The sequence below is a fragment of the Ctenopharyngodon idella genome, chromosome 15 (assembly GCF_019924925.1).
Source record: "Ctenopharyngodon idella isolate HZGC_01 chromosome 15, HZGC01, whole genome shotgun sequence".
Classification (NCBI taxonomy): Eukaryota; Metazoa; Chordata; class Actinopteri; order Cypriniformes; family Xenocyprididae; genus Ctenopharyngodon; species Ctenopharyngodon idella.
In genome coordinates, this window is record NC_067234.1 from 14,021,663 (window position 1) to 14,042,861 (window position 21,199).

The 21,199-nt window shown below is 37.3% G+C and overlaps 1 protein-coding gene across 3 annotated transcripts in view; it reads left to right on the top strand.

Annotated features, from left to right (window-relative positions):
* Nucleotides 1-21,199, top strand: part of gabbr1a (gamma-aminobutyric acid (GABA) B receptor, 1a) — a 74,899-nt gene that overhangs the window by 40,963 nt on the left and 12,737 nt on the right. For all 3 annotated transcript variants that reach the window (XM_051862343.1, XM_051862342.1, XM_051862344.1), the window contains 6 exons: nt 1,651-1,728; nt 11,385-11,535; nt 14,021-14,153; nt 14,305-14,421; nt 16,770-16,877; nt 17,090-17,183. In XM_051862343.1, coding sequence (XP_051718303.1) covers nt 1,651-1,728; nt 11,385-11,535; nt 14,021-14,153; nt 14,305-14,421; nt 16,770-16,877; nt 17,090-17,183 — 681 coding nt within the window. The remainder of the gene's footprint in view (nt 1-1,650; nt 1,729-11,384; nt 11,536-14,020; nt 14,154-14,304; nt 14,422-16,769; nt 16,878-17,089; nt 17,184-21,199) is intronic.

The window sequence follows — 21,199 nt, forward strand, 5'->3', positions numbered from 1 at the left end:
AAATGTTTCCAACTATTTGTAAATCTTGAGAAAATTGCTATTTTAATCAAGGCTCCGGGACGTGTGAGGAGTCGCCTGTCAATGGCGTCATACCCGCGTTACCCTCGGTTTCCAGTTGTATTTTGTAGAAACCATGGAAACACCAAATACACTTTAATATATTACATGTTTTAATAGACAAGGGAACAACTGTTTTGATATATTTATAGACAGAAAACTAATTGTTGTTATATAGCTCAACACGTTTAGTCTGTTTAAATCTAATTTTCTTGATTTTTTGTGAGTACCATGCTTTACCATGCCTCAGAGAAAATCACTATTTTGTCAAGTAGCTAGCATAGCATAATCAGATGCAGCTTTATTTTTAGTAACAGTAATACAGCATTTTCTCCATCATACAATATGTTTTAAAATGAATTGCATGCCATTTATCAACACAAGCCATCCAGCATTTAATATGATATTCTAAAATCGATCTATCTTACTGCAGTGTCTGACAGCAGCCGCCGAGCGAACGCACAGAGTAATGTTATAACATTTTCAACACACTCAAATGTATCTAATTTGATAAACAGAGCTGTGTTACCTCATACTCATGATCGGAAAAGCGGAAGCGGCGCCGGCGACTGTGGCATAATAAAAGTTCCGCTGCTGTGTGTTGCGCATTCGCTCCAGCGGCCTCGTTCAGCTCCCACAACACTCGGTCCTGCTCTGCTTCAAACTACAATAATGTTAATAATCGCATCCATGAACATGATTTCTTCCCGAGTCCTTTCCCGATTATTACCCGTCCGTTGAGGTGAAGACCACATGTCCCAAGATTCCGCGCTCAAACTTGGCGTCATCGCTACGCCTTTGTTTTGAATAGGCCTCTAGCGACCTCTAGTGGACAGAATTCTTACATACTGCACCTTTAAGGTTTTACTAACGTTTTTCTTAGATAAAACTTATATTTTGGACTTCAATATTTCAGAGATATTGGAAGTTGATTTATAACTGTTTGTGTTTTTCTGTTATGATAATTTTCCTTTATTAAATTTACATTTTTATCATTTAAAATCAATATGTCTATCATTTATTTTCTGATTATACTTTAAGTAATAAAATCAATTTAATCATCTGACCTTGGATCTCCTCATTGCACCACCATTAAGTTATGGGAATGTTATTTCTGAATGTTCTCAGAATGTTCAAAAAGTTTTAAAAACCTTTTTTCTTTATACGAAGTTTAGCAAAACCATTAAGGGTTCCATTTGATAATTTTACAATATGGGAATGTTACTTTTTGAATGTTTTAAAACAAGTAATAAGTAGTAATGTTTAAAAAATATTAGATGAATGTCCAAGTGAAACATTTCATGAACAATGAATATAAATAACTTATTTCTGCTACCATTTTTGAGAATGTTATTAAAGACCAGAAAACTATCAACTAACATTTTATGAACATTACTGGAAGAACGTTTGTTCATAGCTTTGAGAGAATCTTGCCTGAATGTTAGTCAAAGTTCTGAGAATGTTTCCTGTTAGCTGGGTTAGTCTGTCCATTTATAATTATAATTTGTTTCAGGTTGTTTTGGGAAGTGGTTTCATATTCATTTTTCTTCCAGACATTTGTCATGTTTAATTTCAATTCCTTTTTTTCCTCAGGTGGGAGCTACAAGAAGATTGGGTACTATGACAGCACGAAAGGCAACCTGTCCTGGTATGGAAACGACAAATGGATTGGTAAGAGAAACCAGCCTTTTTTCTGCACATCAAGACAGCTCTGTCCATTCCACTCCCGTCACCTTTCACAGCCGCACTCGGCCCGTCGAGATTGAGGCTTACCAGTATTGATTTCTGTTAGCTCAACAAAGCCCTGTCGCGCTCTTTAATACATCGCTAACAATTAGCTGTCCTTTCTGCTAGAGGAGGCCATGCAGTCCCTGGGGAACGGAGCAGCTGTGCCGTTCATGGCTCGCTCTGACCTTTGTGCAGCTCTGTGAAGTTTCTCGATTGACAAACTGGTATTGATGAAACTGATGCAAGGCACAGTGTGGATCAAATGAAAATGTGTGATGCTTGCCGATAAATGGTAAAGTTCAAAATGTTGGAAAGAGTGTGAAATTGAAAAAAGTAATCTTCTTGTGGAAAGGTAAACCAAGGTTTTGTTCAGACAGGCATCAAAAATCCATTATTTTGACATCTTTGACACTGATCCATTTAGTTGTTTGTAGCCTGGAACAAAGGATCAAGGTGTGATTTGTTAACATGGTTCACTGTGGCATCTCTTTTTTTTTTTTTTTGCAAGCAACATGTTTATGTGATTATTTCTTTATGATTGTAATATGATTTTTTTTTAAATGTTTTTGAAAGAAGTTTCGTATGCTCAGCAAGGCTGCATTTATTTGATCAGACATGGTAAAACAGTAATATTGTGAAATATTATTACTATATATTATTACTATAATAAATATTATTATAGAGTTAGTTCACCCAGAAATGAAAATTCTATCATCAGTTACTCACCCTTATGTTGTTCGAAACCCATAAGACTTTTGTTCATCTTCAAAACACAGATAAAGAAATTTTTAATAAAATCTGAGCGCTTTCTGTCCCTTCATTGACAGTCCATGCACCTACCACTTTGATGCCTCAAAAAGTTCATAAAGAGATCATTCAAACTAATCCATATGAATCAAGCAGTTTATTCTAAATTTTCTGAAAAGACTCGATCACTTTATATGATGAACAGATTTAATTTAGGCTTTTATTCACATATAAACATTCATCAACGCACACATCAGTTATGGTAAACGGAGGCTCAAGCATGCTCGCTTGACGTGCAAGAACCAATGAGGTTCATTCTCATGTTGCGCAACACTTTTAAGCTTCCGTAAGAACCAATGAGGTTCATTCTCGTGTTACGCAGCACGTTTGAGCTTCAGCAAGAACCAATGTGGTTCATTCTTGTGTGTTACGCAGCACATTTGAGCTTTTGCAAGAAACAACGAGGTTCATTCTCTTCTTGAAACTTTTAGTTTTATAAATGGGGATAATCTTTGAAGGATGAAAAAATAATGTTTTGGTCATCACATTAAAAATAACATTTAAATATGATAATTGTGGCATTTGAAGTGCCAGAAAAAGATGTGTGAAGTAAGAAAGCATTTGACTATTCCTGCCACAATTCCATGCAGTTAGTGTTACTACATTTAATCCATGGTGAATGTTGGTGATTTGTGGATTGAAAAGCCTTCTATAACTTAGTCATTCGTGGCACAATGTTTCTCATGGTTTCTACGTCAGAGCTGTTTGATCTGATATCTGTGGTTAATAATGAAGAACTCTGCGGTGCATTTGAATGCTTTTCAGTTTCGCTCCACTTTCTTTTCATTTGCCATTTGATTTTGGGCAACGTTGTGGTGGTCACGCCAGTCTGGAGCCCTGAGTTGTTATTCGTGATGCAGGGTGACTGTAACGTCACAAAAAGTGCAATGTCTATGGCTGTGAATGAATTCACTCATTTACGCTCACATCATTTGCACTCAAAGTGTACTGAATGAGCAAACGGATGAGTGGTTTCACACTCAGCATATGCATGAATCTGTCAATAATACAAAAATGCCTTTGTCGCTTATTGTCTCATGCAGCTCATAAATTCATTTTCACTTTCCCATCCTTTTTTGCCAGTTAGTCCTAAAGATGCAGTGAGAACAAAGCAAAAGAAACGCTTTACTTTTTTTAAAGCCTCCCGTCAGGTGTAATATCACCTTACTAGAATAGCTTCGATTAAAAAAAAAAAAAAAAAACAGTTGTTGCTTAACTTGCTCCTTTTTCTGCATGGATGCTGAGATACTATTCTAGTAAATCATTTACAAAACACCAAACGGTGCCTTCCCTATTACCCCACAAATTGGTTTTCTGCCAAGAGATGGGAATTGAATTGCCACCACCAAAATCCTGTATTTTCTCTCCCAAGAGATACTGAGGCGATTATTTGCTGGATTTGCCTGGTCCTCTTCTGTGAGTCATTCTTGATTTAGGCTTTAATCAGTCCTTCATGCTGTGATCCCATTGAGTGGATTCCACCAGCGTGACTGTAACAAAGCAGCACTGCCCTACATTAGACGAGTAATGACCTCACACTTCACCAGCGCTTGTTTTTTGAGTGGCTACGAGGTGAAGATCAATGCTACAGGCAGAAGTTTTATTGCAAAGTTCCAGGTAAAAAATTCTCCCTCTGAAATTACCTGCTCGCTAGGTAGTACTTTTTCAGGAACTTTCGGGGGTGGGACTTGGGTGCTGAACATGCTGATTGGTTAAGTTCACACAGCATTTTATTTAAACCATTGTTTTTTTTTTGTTTTTTTTTTTTGTCTGTTGCGGTGCGTGCAGTAAGAGTTGTTTGCTATTAACAATGGAGTTATGACTGAACATATGACCGATGGACCATGGGCCACTGACGAGGTTCAGGGTTTATTAAGCTTATATGTGGATGACGAAATCCAGCGGGAACTGGAAAGTCGCGCGCAGTCCTACGTCACCGGACTATCTTCACGGTACTTTAGACCGCTATAGCAACAGGTCTGGGGAAATTTCCTGGGACAAATTATTTCGGGTAATTTCGTTGGAAACGTGGCTTTGTGAAGATTTAGCTCGTTTTATTACTGAACGATTCGGATTTTTTGTACAAATCTCTCAAATGAATAATTCAATGACAGCCACTTGTCACCACCTACTGGTGTAACAATGTACGCTATCGTAGACATCAGTGTTTATATCCAAACTATAAACTTTTATCCCAGTATTTCTGTGATAATTCGAATTATTGTAACTCAGAAATAATGATACTGTGTGGTTGAAAAGACTGTTTGTGAAGCTGTTTCATACAGATACATGACAACTGCTCTCTCTGGGTCAGCGGCAGCGCAAACACAGATCTGAATGATCCGGTGTGATCGTACTTGTCAAAGGTTTAATCTAGCTGAATCGTCAAGGAATAAGAACCCGTGAATGTTTGAATTGAAATTGCGATTTGTTTTTTTTTTTTACAATTAATTGTGCAGTTCTACTTTGAGGCCGTATATAACCAATTGGGGTCAGTAGGATTGTTTAAAAGAAATTATTACTTTTATTTAGGAAAGATGCATTAAATTGATCAAAAGTGACAGTAAAGACATTTATGTTGTTGCAAAAAAAAAAAAAAAAATCAATTTCAAATAAATGCTTTTCTGCGAAGCCCCCAAAGGGACCTTTGCAAAAAAGAAAAAATTGACAGAGTTTCGAGTGCGCATGAGAAATGTATCGCGTGCTCATGAGAAACTTATGTTGTGTGCACGCGTTACAATTTCCGGTTTGTGTATACTATAACCTGTTTCATTTGTGCGTCACTGCCTATATAGAAAGCGAGAGTATGGATGCACATGAACTAATAAAGATCATGAAAATAATGAAGAAAATTAGAGTATAGGATGAATCCAGCTAATTATTCGTTTTAATTTTTAAACATGTGCCTTCCTTTATATCTAAAGTCCTTTACGTCTATGGCTCTGCTCGCAATGAGCGCTGTTAGAACTGAATGACGAAAATAAGCATTTCTCTGCCACCTGTAAGGATGCGTTAGATCCGACAAAGTGGTTCCCTTGCACAGGGAGCGTGCCTTGCAACCATGGAGACATTTGTGAGAGACGCTGCGTAATATCATTGCGCCTGCTGCACCCATGGTACGGCAGCAAAGTTCCTTGATTATTACGCCGGAATGAGAGTATAGTTCCTAGTCATATCGGCCTAGAAAATCGCAACTTTTAATTTTCCTTCGGTCTTAGTACACGATGTAACTACAGAAGAGTCAAGTTTTAAATAGGAAAAATACCGAAACTCTTTGGTCATTTTTGAGCGAGATGCTAACGGTCTAATCAGATTCAATGAACTATGCTAAGCTATGCTAAAAGTGGTACCGCCAGACCCGGAGATCGGCTGAATGGATTCGGAAATGGTAAAACTCAACTGTTTAACTCTAGGGGAGTTGGAAAATGAGCCTATTTTCAAAAAAAGTGGAGTGTTCTTTTAAGCAGACATAAAGCCGTGATATAAACTGCCCTACGAAAGCCACATTTCAGCAAACAGATCATTATTAATTCTTACACATCCATACTCGCATTTTCTGCATAATTTTGAGCAAATAGATCTTTAATAATTCATGCGCGTCCATACCAACGTTATCTTCTTCTTTATAATTTTCAGCAAATCTTTATTAATTCATGCACGTCCATACTCTCTTTTTCTTTATAATTTTGAGCAAATAGATCATTATTAATTCATCCATAGGTTACTCGCATTTTCTTCATAATTTTAAGCAAATAGATCTTTATTAATGCATGCACATCCATACTCGCATTTTCTGTATAATGTTGAGCAAGTAGATCTTTATTAATCCATCCATACTCAAATTTTCTTAAAGGGTTAGTTCACCCAAAAATGAAAATTCTGTCATTTATTACTCACCCTCATGCCTTTAACGAAGGTCTTATGGGTGTGGAACGGCATGAGGGTAAGTAATAAATGACAGAATTTTCGTTTTTGGGTGAACTAACCCTTTAATAATTTTGAGCAAATAGATCTTTATTAATTCATCCATACTTGCATTTTCTTCATAATTTTGAGCAAATAGATCTTTATTAGTTCATGTGCATGCATACTCTTGTTTTCTTCATAGGCAGTGACGCACTAATAAAATTGTATTGTAACACGTGCGCACGAGAAACTTTCTGTGAAAACTCTGTATTTTTTTGTTTTTTAAACACTGTTTTCAGCATTGAAGCATTTCAACATTCAACAAGAAATGTTTCCTAAGCCCCAAATCATGATATTGAATGATTTCTGTAATGATGCTGAAATTTCAGTTTTGATCACAGGAATACATTTTAAAATATATTAAATATATAATATTTATAATATTTAATTGTTAAAATAAATTAAATACAGAGTATTATTCTGTTTGGGAAAAAAAAAAAAAAAAAAGAGACAAGCCCTCCCAACATGATCTGATATGTTCCCGCCTCAACTTCCAATTTAAAAATGTTAGCATGTGAAAGAACAACGCTCTCGCCAAGCCATTTTTGGGGATCTTGAGAAGCATTTGACATAGAGCAGCAGTAGCACACATGGTTATGACACTTCAGAGCTTCAAGCCTGGGCTGTCTCATGTCATGATCCCACTCCTGTCACCAGGGCATAAATCCCTCCAAAAAGCCATTTTATAGTTTAAAATGTTTTTCTTCCCTCAGTAGCAAAATTACATCCGTTTTAGCCAATCACGGCTATTTTCAGAAAATTGAGTTATGGCCTATTTAGTCACTTCTTCCGCTCTCCCCCACTGAGAAAACAAGAGCGCAGAATGGGTGACATTGCTTGCCATTTCTTTGCCCTTGATAATAGCAGAAGCAGCAGATGTTCTTTCCAAATAATGCAGAACCTCCTCCGGGATCCATTGGGTGAGATTCTCAAGCATTTATGAGGTTTTTAATTTTTATTAAAATAAAATGGTAGCTTTTAAACATATAATACATGTAACCTCAGGTCAGACCTCAGGACTTGAGTTCTTATGTCTTTTTGAACCATATGACAGTGCCCTTGCTTTTCAACCATCTCTTGGTAGCTCCTGACAACCACTTTAGTATGACTTTCTCTTCCGAATTGCTGTGGAAACTGTTGTTAAGCCAGGTCTCCATAGCAACACCCTGTCCTGATTCTTAGATCAAGGACGACGGAAGGTTTACTGTGAGAATGCATCAACTGATGGACACACACACACACACACACACACACACACACACACACACACTTATCTCTCACAGTATTGCTGCCACATTGCAGTAGCAAATGTCAGGTGTCACTCTTGACTTGTCAGTGTTCTGACATTCTGAAATGTATCAACAAACATTGTGTCACTTTGACAAACCCGAGGACCAGCTGTCTTTCACGGACACATTTCCCTCACGGTCAGCTTTCTGTCCCTGGTAATGGTTGCCTCTGACAGAGAAAAACTCTCAATTTAACTCATTAGATTCCTGTCAATCGCTTATTTGTCTATATCAAAAAGCTTTACACACACAAGACAGCCATCATCACTGCAATTATTGTTCCCACAGGAATCCTGTTTTTAGTTATAATTACAGTAACATACTGAACAGCAAGAGGCATAAATTTATAATTATAGTCACAGTTCCAGTGAAGAGTGATAACATTAGTGTGACGAGCGATAAAAACGTTTTTAAAATGCATTCACTATGGTACTGTGAACTCTTTAGTTATCTCAGTTTAATTTATTATTTACTATTATCATTAATTACCATGGATCGTGTTGTACGTGTTCTTCATGATGTTCTACTTGTTTATTTAGGAATGAGGGCTGACACAGTTTAATTCACAACGTTAAGCTTATTTATACATTTGGGAAAATATTCCTCCAAACTCGCACTCTCTCTCTCTCTCTATAAAAAGCATATATAAAAGTATTAATTAAATATATATATATATATATATATATATATATATATATATATATATATATATATATATATATATATAGCAGCAAATCATCATATTAGAATGATTTCTGAAGGATCATGTGACACTGAAGACTGGAGTAATGATGTTGAAAATTCAGCTTTGACATCACAGGAATAAATTACATTTTAAAACATAATAAAATTGATAATGGTTATTTTAAAGTGTAATAATGTTTCACAATATTACTGTTTTACTGTATTTTTGATCAAGTTAATGCAGCCTTGCTGAGCATAAGAGACTTCATAAAATACAAATAAAATAAACAGATTTCAGGCAGTATTCAGATAATAATAATAATAATAATAATAAGTTTTATTTATATAGCACTTTTCCCAGGCTCAAGAACGCTTTACAATGTACATTTAACAAGGAAGAGACAATACAAGTAGAGTAGACAATGATGACAAACAATAGTTAGAAGATACAGTAAAGGAACATTATACAGACAGGGCAGCATACAGTAGAATAGAATCAAGCACAATAAAATACAAAACAGAACTTAAGAGACATAACATAGCATTCAGAGAATTATTAGTTAATTAATCAATAAATCAATCCATCAATTCAGAAACATAACATTCAGAAAATAACTGAGTTTTGAGTTTGAGAGTTTGGGTGCAACAACACTGAATGATCTGCCCCCCCATTGAAGAGAGGCGATGCTGAGGGACAACGAGAAGGCCGGAGTCAGAGGATCGTAGTGAGCGAGTCGGGGTGTAGGGGACGAGCATGTTACAAAGATAAGGGGGAGCCAAGCCATGCAAAGATTTAAAAGCAAGCAGGAGAATTTTGAATTTAATACGGTAAGCAACTGGAAGCCAGTGAAGATCATACAAAATTGGGGTGATATGAGCAGAACGCTTGGTATGGGTGAGTATTCTAGCAGCAGAGTTTTGAATGTATTGTAATCTGGAAATGGAGCTGGCAGGTAGACCAATGAAAAGGGCATTACAGTAATCAAGGTGTGATGAGACAAATGCATGGATGACAGTTCCAGCGACTTTGATACTGATGAAGGGACGGAGTTGAGCAAAGTGACGAAGATGAAAGAATGCTGATTTGGTGATAGAGTTAATATGAGACTGAAAGGAGAGGGTGGAGTCGAAGATTACACCTAAATTTTTAACAGTACTAGATGATTTGATGTGAGAACCAACAATCTCACAGGTGAAATTGGTAGGAATGTTGCTAGTGAGTGAGGGAGTTCCAATGAAAATAATCTCAGTTTTGTCCATGGTAAGCTTCAGAAAATTTAAAGTAAGCCAATCTTTTATGTCTTTCACACAAGCAGAGATTTTGTCAGTTTGGGCAGGTAGAGCAGTTGAACAGATTGAATGTCATCAGCGTAAAAGTGATAGTTAAGACCATGACGTTATAAGAATACAGTACTATAATGTATAAATTTGATAATGTATGAGTTTTTTTTTCTTTTTTCTTTTGTTCTTTAATTAACATTGACACAAGACAGCAGCAGATATATTAGGCTACTGTCACTTTAAGACCAAATGCATGGATCTGACACACATCAGATTTTCTCACATCTGTTTACGTTTATTAATACTTTTTATTTGAACTCATTTAAGACTGCTTACAAGGATACTCGCCAAAATGGGCATTTTGACGTCATTTTTGTGTGTATTCGTCCATTTAAGACTCAAAAGAGAACTCAGTTTGGTAATGGCACGCTGAGACGCAGCTGTCTATGTGCGCGCTGTTTCTTTCGAAGTTTTCATTGTGTCTTCTTGCACTTGAATGGTTTAAAATCATTTGAATGTTTGTCAGTATATGTGTGCATTGACATTAGTCTTCCTTGGTAACACTTTATTTCGATGGTCCACTTTAGATATTCTACTAGTAACTTTGCAACTACATGTCAACTAACATTCATTAGAGTATTAGTAGTAGACTGTCTGCTTGATGTATGCTAATACTTTACATGTCAACTTATTCTACTAACCCAAACCCTAGCCTAACAGTCTACTAATACTCTAATAAGAGTTAGTTGACATGTATAGTTGCCAAGTGACTTATAGTTAGTAGAATATCTAAAGTGGACCAAGTGGAAATAAAGTGTATCCTCTTCCTTCAGCCTCTTCCCTGCTCTCTTCCACTTCTCTTCCTGTCATATACACCAAATGTCTCATTTACAATGTGTTCATACCAGATGCCATCATTAAAATATCCCTTTTTAAAATTATTCTCATTTTGCAACATTTTTGTTAATAGAGACTCTGACCCGCTCAGAATTAGAACAGCCTTCAGTCAGTTTTACACATTCCTTGTCCCTTGCATGTTTGCTTATTAAATATTTTTAGTGTATTTGTTTATTCTTTGAGCTAGCAAAAAAGTGTAGTACTCCCAGCTCCATTTAACACATCTTTAAATCTGTTTCACAGAATTCTGCAGAATTCGCTCCAAATCAAATGCAGAAAGTGTGAAAAGTGTGAAAGAAGTCAGATTCCGTCTGGTCCTGCTAATGTGTGAACGTCGTGAGCTTCCTTTTCCCCTGAAATTTTTCCAGACACTTGAAGTGTAAAAACGACCCAGTGTCCCTGTTTCACAGAAAATTGTGTCAAAAAATTCCATTAAAATTCTCTCTTAGTTGTGTTTCTGAAGTTTGACAGCACAGACGTAGCTAATGACTCTCTGAACTAATCCAGAATACTTCTCCTTTTTTTCTTCAAACTGTCAATAAAGTCAATCGCTTAAATTTTTTCAGCATGTTTTTATGTGATCTTTACGCTCTTATCTGCCATTCCGTTCTCTCTGCTCTCCACCGGGTTTCTGTATTTCCTCTGATATTTCCTAACTGGTTTCTCTCTTGACAGGCCTCGGTCCTCCGGCAGACCAGACCAAGGTGATTAAGGAGTTCCGTTATCTTTCCCAGAAGCTCTTTGTATCAGTGTCTGTCTTTGCCGGGCTGGGAATCCTTCTAGGCATAGTTTGCCTTTCCTTCAACATATACAACAGTAGCGTCAGGTCAGTATCCTGTGTTCAAAAGAAATCCACATGCAAGTGATCTGAAGTGTTATGTAAAACATTACCGACTAATCAATTATTTTGATTAAGTATAATAGGCATATGTCTCAACTCATTTTTGTATGATTTTAATTTTTGCCATACAACAGCAAACATGTCCCTAATATTGTTTCAGATAACTTTATAAAAGATGAAATCAAAATTTCAGTCTATTGATTTTATTTTGATGTTTGACTGCTAGAAAAGGTCTTGTCAGTGTATTTATGCATTGACATTAGTCTTCCTTCAGTCTGTGCCCTGCTCTCTTCCTCTTTGATCTCCTGTCATGTAAACCAAATGTCTTATTTACAAGCCATTTACAGTGTGTTCATACTAGATGCCATCATTTAAAATCTCCCTTATATAGAAAATTATTCTCATTTTGAAACATTTTTGTTGTTAGAGATGAAAAACAGAGTTTAGAACAAAAATTGGAACTGGCAAATGGCACCCTGAGCCCAAAATCGTACAATTAACAGTAATTTTATGATTATTTTGTATTGTTCAGTATGTCAGTTTGGTCCATTTGAATTATTTTTATGGCACCACACCTCCAATGAGCACCATGTATCATTTTTATTATATCTTGAGTTTGTATTGATTTTATTTTTGTCAGCCTGTCTGCAAAAAAATCTATCAAAATGTGTCTAAGTTTATGGTTAAAATATATAAAAAAACTATTTGCCAATTAGGTAGGAAAACAATTAAAAATTACTTTAATATTTAAAATTTTAAAAATACTTTATTCAAGATATATTGTCTAAAAATAAGCCATCAATATCTCTTAAAACTCATCTTTGATCACCAAAATTACATATTTAAATGTTTTTTTCCTTTGAAAAAAATTCTTAATGCCTTAAAATAGCTTTAATGTAACTCTACACCTTTGCCTCATTTAGTATACACGGATCTATGAATATGATAATTAGCCCCGCCTCCACTCGAGATCCACTCTGTCAACTTACTGAGGTAAACGCTGCACAATGGTATCGCTTTTTACAACGTCGGACACATAATGGTAATTAATATGATTACCGTTTGCTTGACTATGTTATCAAACAGCTAATAATGTGTTGCTGATGTTATACAAACCATGTTCATATTCACGAGTCAGACAGCTGCCTTCAAACAATCAGTATCCTAAGGGTGCTTTCGTATTAGCACTTTTGGTGCGCACCCGGGTTCGACTGACGTCAGAGTTCAGTACGTTTGGATGATGTGAACACTGTCTTTTTGAACTCGGATGCGCACCCGCGAACCGTACCTGAGTCCACTTAAAAAGGGTGGTCTGGGGTACGGTTCAAGTGAACTCCGGTATGGTTCCCTTCTGATATGAACGCAAACGTACCAAATTGCGGAAGTGAACCGCTATTAATGGCGTATTATTTGATAAAAATATGTGTTTGTGTGTGTATTTCACTCACTTTCCCGATGAGCATGACTGATGTGCTGCAAGCGGAGAGCTGTAGTTTAGCCTATCTCATTTCTGCTCGCCTTCAGCGTTCTACATTCGCGGCAGATAGACACAAGTGCCGTTATGAACAAAACCAATGGTTCAAAAACAAAAATATAAAAGCGAGGAGAGCAACGTTATGCATTTTGCCACCTTCTCCTGCACTGTCGTTACTAAGCAATGGAGTAAACAGCTGCTGGTTTGATGACGCAAACGAACCGCAGGTCGGACCCAAATAATATAATATGAACACAGTCCAATGGGGGCAGGGGGAGGGGGGAGCAATCGAACTCAGGTTCGGTCCAGACAATCGAACCAAGTGTGAAAGCACCCTTAGAAATGCTTTGAAAAACTCAGAATGTCACTGGAGAAAGGCAAATAGTTCATCATAACATCATAATAGCCTATGCATCATACACCGGCCATATTTCTAAATCGCCATATTGCTAAATAACCTTCTTTTGAGACTCCTTTGCACGCCATGGTCAGTTATTGATATGCTAAAGACCGCCGACACGTTGACGTGATTGGTTACAAAGTCGTTTGTGATGTTGGAAACACCAGCGATTTCAAACGGCGGGTTTGAGACTGTCTTTGGATCACTGCAGCTTTAAACAGAAAATACTCAGCAATGGTGTTGACTTATGAATTTGAACATTGATTGTTTTAAAGCATGTTAAAAACACCAGACAGACATATAAAACATTACAAACTTGATTTTCACCACAGAGGGTCTTTAAGGGTGATTTAGATATTTTGAAAAAATTAAGTTTTTTTTGTTTGTATTTGCAAAAGTTTTAATAAAACCCATTTTGAACTGGGGAAGATTTTTAGAAGATAAAGGAAATTTGATTTTTCATTAGTGCTTTAAACGCTTTTCTGAATGCTTACAAAATAATTTCAGCCCGACATAAAATGTTTTGGATTTCTCATTTTGAAACGGTGTAATATATCTCTGAGCTCATGTGCAGTCTGTTCTAACCCTCCTGACAGATACATTCAGAACTCTCAGCCCTATCTGAACAACATGACCGCGGTGGGATGCGTGCTGGCACTGGCAGCTGTCTTTCCTCTGGGCATCGATGGCCTCCATGTCCATAGGTCACAGTTCCCCGTGGTGTGCCAGGTAGAGTCATAAATGTTATACTCACCTTTTATATCGCCGTTTCCTCTCGTTCAGCCTTGACCTTTGAGCACACTGGAGATTTGTTGTAAAAAACGAATAGCTGCTTTGTAGCTCAGTTCCCAATTGAGCTCTCTCTCTGATTTTCTCTTAGTTTCGCCTGTGGCTGCTAGGACTAGGCTTCAGTTTAGCCTATGGCAGCATGTTCACCAAGATCTGGTGGGTTCACACCGTCTTCACCAAGAAAGATGAGAAAAAAGAGAAGAGGAAGGTAAATCGGTCTTGAGTGGGTCAAAAATGCATCTTACATTTAAAGGAATAGCTTACACAATAATAGAAAAAAAAAAAAAATATATATATATATATATGTATGTATGTATATATATATGTATATTCAATGATATATAGTATATTACCATGTTACATTTACTTGTGGTCTACAATAGAAATAAAACCATTGTGAATCACGAGGGTGAGCGATGGCAAACGATGATGATGGCAGGATTTTTGTGGTGAACTATCCTTTTAAGTATTAGATTTCACATAAATTACTTTTTTTTTTTTTTTTAATTAGAGTGATGACAGGGCTGTAGACTTTGCATTTTTCAGTAACCTCTTAATTATTTTTGGATAATTTTGCAGAATCTGCAGATGTGACGAGCAGCACACTTGCGTTATGCAGTGCTGCCGAGTTCACTGTTGTCTACTGCATATTAAAGAATCCCACACCGCTGACTCTACAGCACTAGATGAAGCTTCCCAGCATGAAATGGAGAAGAACCTCCCCCCTCCTTTCGCTTATACTTGCTGGGAGAAGTTCTGTCCGTTTCATCCTTACACAACACAAACACACTATTAGCATCTTGACACATGTGTTCGCTCTGATCCTGTGTCCTAAAGCAATAAGACACGGCATTAGGGAAACCCTAAGACCTCATCAAACGACAGCCAGATTACCCCAACTATGGAATATGGATGAATATGAATGAGCATTAAACTTCTTTTACGGAAATCCGACCTTCAGGGGGCTTTATTATTCAAGCGCCCTGCACGACGAATCGAGATGACTTTCAACTCTCCCGATGTCCGTAATGGGGCAATTTGCCTAAGTGGTTCGACAGCACTTGAAGAAAGTTCGGCGCTCAGGCTGAATGTGGTAGAAACGGGGCTCTCTCATTTGACGCCTTCACAGCGATTAAGGGAGAGAGAGAGAGAAAAGAAAGTGTGCTGTGAAGCTCGGTTCTATCCCGTTTTCCCAGTCTGACGGCCCAGAGGGAGCCTGCGGCCACGGATTAATGGATGGAATGGGAACTGAAATAACACCACATTTGCAGCACATGACTTTCGTCATGTTTGCTGATGATTGGCATTCCGCTTTCCTGTTACCCTCCTTGCAATGGAGTAAACACAATTGTTATGGTGTCAGAGCAATTCCATCATTTACCTTGACAGGAAAATAAACGTGTTATTCAGAACAGCACCTTGAAGGGGCTGGTTCTTTGAAAGAGTTTGTCGTTATCTAATCACCCTTCGTGTCGTTCCAAACCCATATGCTTTTACTTTTTTCCTGTTAAACATAAAAGTAGAACTTTTTGAAGAATCATTATACAGCTCTTGTCATGGAATGACGTTTAATCTCCAAAAATGGCAAATACATCTCATTAAAAGTAGTTGATATGGCTTATATGCTGTATTTCAAGCCTTCTGAAATCATACGATTACGAGTAAATACGAGTAATTATTCACTGATAATTTTCATTACTGCATGTTTTGCAAGCTAAAAATTCTGCTTGTCACACAAAGCTATACTTTATAATGCTTTTATGGTGTTGGTGTTGTAATTTTTTGGCCTTTTCGAAGCTTTTTCACCATTTATCAAAAGGAATCTGGTTCATAAGAATGTGGGTTTGCGGTCTGAATTGAATGTGATGACGCAAAAACACCACAAAATAATGACAAGAAAAGAAAACTTCTATTGAGTTGTTTTTGCAAGCTGCACGCAAAAAATAAATACAGCACATTAGTGTTGTTCGATTCACGAACAAATGACTCTTATGAGCTGATTCATGAGTGAATGACTCTTATGAACTGATTCTTTGCTCAGCAAGACTCACCAACCCACAAGATAACGGTTTAAAGTATGAGTCTGACAAATCAAATGGAGATACTTTTTTCAGGATTTTTTGAGGAATAGAGTTTAAAAAACAGCATTTATTTGGAATTCACATCTTTTGTAATATTATAAATGCCTTTACTGTCACTTTTGATCAATATAATGCATCCTTGCTGAATAAAAGTATTAATTTCTTAGTGTACTTAAGGTATGTAAAACTTAAATCGGCATCATTACTGACTGGTTGTTCACATGATGATGTGTAGTTAAAGATACACATTATATATAAAATGCAAATACTGCATGAGATGCATGAAGATTCTTCAAAACGTATTCCTTTGGTGTTCCACAGAAAAAAAATAGTTTACAATAATGTCTACAACTGCTGTGATCTTGCATAAATGAAACTTTTATTTCCCCATCTGTAGCAGTTGCTTGTTACTGTCTTGATGTTTTGCGACTGTGTACCATTGACTAATGATTATGGTCTTGTTATTTCGCCGCAGCACTTGGAGCCGTGGAAGCTATATGCGACCGTTGCAGTTCTGCTGGCTATTGATGTTCTCTCTCTGCTTATCTGGCAGATCATGGACCCACTGCACATAACTGTGGAGGTGTGGTGACACTTTATTTTTTCTTCTTCTTGTTGTTACTTTGATTTTTATGATGTGTTTCCTCAGAGATGCCTTGGAAATTTCTGCCGAGCAAGCGCATGAAAGTAGGTGTTAATGGTGAAGGATTGTAGTGCAGTGCTCTGCTGCATTGACCTCAATCTCTGTCCTTTAAAGTGCTCTCTCTCGCTCTCTCGTTTTCTCACTCTAAGCAGAAGTTCACTAAAGAGGCTCCTAAAGAAGATCTGGATGTGTTGATTCAGCCTCTTCTCGAGCACTGCAGTTCAGAGAAGATGAACACATGGCTTGGTGCGTATCCAGTATTCACTCACCGTGTCCAGTGCTCTCTCTCTGTGACACTTTTTAGTGGTTTTTACTGAGGATTTTTAATTTAAACAAACCCCTAATGCTAAATATTCAACTTTGTTGTGTAACTCAAGAATATGAATATATCATATATATATTTCAGGAGCGTGCAGTCCATATAACCTACAAATGCTCTGCATACCCAAGCCATTTCAGAGAATGAGTTTGGGATGTTAATACTAATAACATTAATATGAATTCCCTTGTCATTTGAGGTGTAACATAAAACTTGCATTGTTGGGATTACACATGCAACTGACCGTAAATTATTTATTTGCCAAATGATGGTAATTTTCTGCAAATCTGTGGCAGTTATGGAAGGATTGAGGTAAGCAGATCCAGCTTTGGCGCCTACGTATTATGAGTCGTCACTTTGTTCTGCAATCTTAAAGTTGTCCGCGAATCACTCGCCCAAGCGAAAAAATGTGCTGTTGCTGTCAGATCTCGGTTACTGAAAATCACATTGTGTTTGATGCACAACAAACTCGACTAAATCAAATAAAAATATGCAGTTACGATTTGAGTATCTCACAGAAGTGAGTATACCCCTCACATTTTTGTAAATATTTTATTATATCTTTTCATATGACAACACTGAAGAAATGACACTGCTACAATGTAAAGTAGTGAGTGTACAGCTTGTATAACAGTGTAAATTTGCTGTCCCCTCAAAATAACTCAACACACAGCCATTAATGTCTAAACCGCTGGCCACAAAAGTGAGTACACCCCTAAGTGAAAATGTCCAAATTGGGCCCAAAGTGTCAATATTTTTATGTGGCCACCATTATTTTCCAGCACTGTCTTAACCCTCTTGGGCATGGAGTTCACCAGAGCTTCATAGGTTGCCACTGGAGTCCTCTTCCACTCCTCCATGATGACATCACAGAGCTGGCGGATGTTAGAGACCTTGCACTCCTCCACCTTCCGTTTGAGGATGCCCCACAGATGCTCAATAGGGTTTAGGTCTGGAGACATGCTTGGCCAGTCCATCACCTTTACCCTCAGCTTCTTTAGTAAGGCAGTGGTCATCTTGGAGGTGTGTTTGGGGTCATTATCATGTTGGAATACTGCCCTGCGGCCCAGTCTCCGAAGGGAGGGGATCATGCTCTGCTTCAGTATGTCACAGTACATGTTGGCATTCATGGTTCCCTCAATGAACTGTAGCTCCCCAGTGCCGGCAGCACTCATGCAGCCCCAGACCATGACACTCCCACCACCATGCTTGACTGTAGGCAAGACACACTTGTCTTTGTACTCCTCACCTGGTTGCCGCCACACACGCTTGACACCATCTGAACCAAATAAGTTTATCTTGGTCTCATCAGACCACAGGACATGGTTCCAGTAATCCATGTCCTTAGTCTGCTTGTCTTCAGCAAACTGTTTGTGGGCTTTCTTGTGCATCATCTTTAGAAGAGGCTTCCTTCTGGGACGACAGCCATGCAGACCAATTTGATTCAGTGTGCGGCGTATGGTCTGAGCACTGACAGGCTGGCAGCACTCATACGTGTATTTCCCAAACACAACCTCTGGATATGACGCTGAGCACGTGCACTCAACTTCTTTGGTCGACCATGGCGAGGCCTGTTCTGAGTGGAACCTGTCCTGTTAAACCGCTGTATGGTCTTGGCCACCGTGCTGCAGCTCAGTTTCAGGGTCTTGGCAATCTTCTTATAGCCTACGCCATCTTTATGTAGAGCAACAATTCTTTTTTTCAGATCCTCAGAGAGTTCTTTGCCATGAGGTGCCATGTTGAACTTCCAGTGACCAGTATGAGAGAGTGTGAGAGGAATAACACCAAATTTAACACACCTGCTCTTCATTCACACCTGAGACCTTGTAACACTAACAATTCACATGACACCAGGGAGAGAAAATGGCTAATTGGGCCCAATTTGGACATTTTCACTTAGGGGTGTACTCACTTTTGTGGCCAGCGGTTTAGACATTAATGGCTGTGTGTTGAGTTATTTTGAGGGGACAGCAAATTTACACTGTTATACAAACTGTACATTCACTACTTTACATTGTAGCAAAGTGCCATTTCTTCAGTGTTGTCACATGAAAAGATAATAAAATATTTACAAAAATGTGAGGGGTGTACTTCTGTGAGATACTGTATGTATGTATGTGTGTGTGTGTGTGTGTGTGTGTGTATATATATATATATATATATATATATATAATATGAATTATCTATATGTTTGCTTCTCACTCTACACTGATATAATCTATCTTCGAAATTTAAATTAATAATTTATTTGCTCAAGTTTTTTTTTTTCCACCAGTTCATTTTGTATTCCTCTCAATATTTCACAACTCATTCTTTCCCTCGCGCTCTCTCTCTCTCTCTCTATCTCTTTTTCTCGTACTTTTCCTTTGCCCTGACTTCCTATCAGAGCGCCGCAGTGTAAAATTAAATTTTGTGGGTCAGTGCCCAGGTCTGGATCTCATAGCCTGGCTCTCTCACGCTGTACAGGAAGATAATATTACAGAGAAAAAAAACCCTTCCCTGAACTCAAAACGAGATTAAACTGTAATGTGACTTATTAGTCCCTCTCTTCTCTCTCACTTCCTTTTCCATTCTTCCTGTATTTATTTATTTATTTTTGTCTTTTAATTTCTTTTACAATTTTTTAAATACGAACATATAGACTGGACAGAGATCATCTATCTTCATTTAGTCAGTGGCGTAGCGGACGGGCACTGCGGTGGGGCCCCGCGATAACCCCCCTGTGCTGGGTTGCGTCAACAGACGATGATCATGTATCGACGATAGCCAGAGATATTGTCAAAAGCATCAAATATTGGCAGTATTAAGAGGATTTGGCATTTCCAATTAATGTAGGCCTGTTACATTCTTCTAATCTACTATTATTACTATTAGGTTAGGCTACTTATATTATTAAATTAATATTATAATAAATTTGCCCCACAATAATTTCATAGCGCATCACCGCATAACTAACATGCTGTGAGGATAATAAAAGATTAGGCTATTAGCTAAATCTTTTAATCATTTTTTAGGTCTATTATACAATGAATTATAGGCCTATAATTAAAATTAAAATTAATAACAGTATATAATATTTCATAACACTGAAAGAAAGAAGTCTTATACTCACCAAGGCTGCATTTATTTAATTAAAAATACAGTAAAAACAGTAATATTGTGAAATATTACTTATATGTAAATATTTTCAATTTGAATATATTTTAAAATGTAATTTATTCCAGTGATGCAAAGCTGACACTGCGTCCGAAATCTCGTACTGTTGAGTAGGTACTACATTTGAATTTAAATTTACTTCACGACCATTGAAAAAGTATGTTTTATATAGTATGAATGCGTGTAGTCAGCCATGTTGTTACTGTCACATGACCTACCAGCGTCGGTTACGTCCCTTCAACTCCATTCACAAATGGTCTCATGGGATAGTAAAATGTCCATCGTATGCGCAGAATCTCGCCGGAAGTAGTAAGTCATCCGGGTACTTTTTTTCCAAATACTATGAATTCGGACATACTCTGTTCACATACTGTTTTTCATGTACCATATAGTAGAGAAGTATTTGATTTCGAATGCATCTTTTTTTTAGCATCATTACTCCGGTCTTCAGTGTCACATGATCCTTCAGAAATCATTCTAAAATGATGATTTGCTGCAGAAGAAACATTTACTATTATTATCAATGTTGAAAACAGTTGTGCTGCTTAATATTTTTGTGGAAACCATGATATTATGAGAATTCTTTGATAAGTTCAAAATAACAGCATTTATTTAAAACATTATAAATGTCTTTACTGTCACCTTTGATGCAGAATCCTTGCTGTGTGAAAGTATTAATTTCTTTAAAAAAAAAAAATAATCTTTTGAATGGAAGTGTAGATGGTGTCATTCATCTCACCATTTTACTGCCAAAACTCATTTACAGTCAAGTGTTTTTCAAATTTGT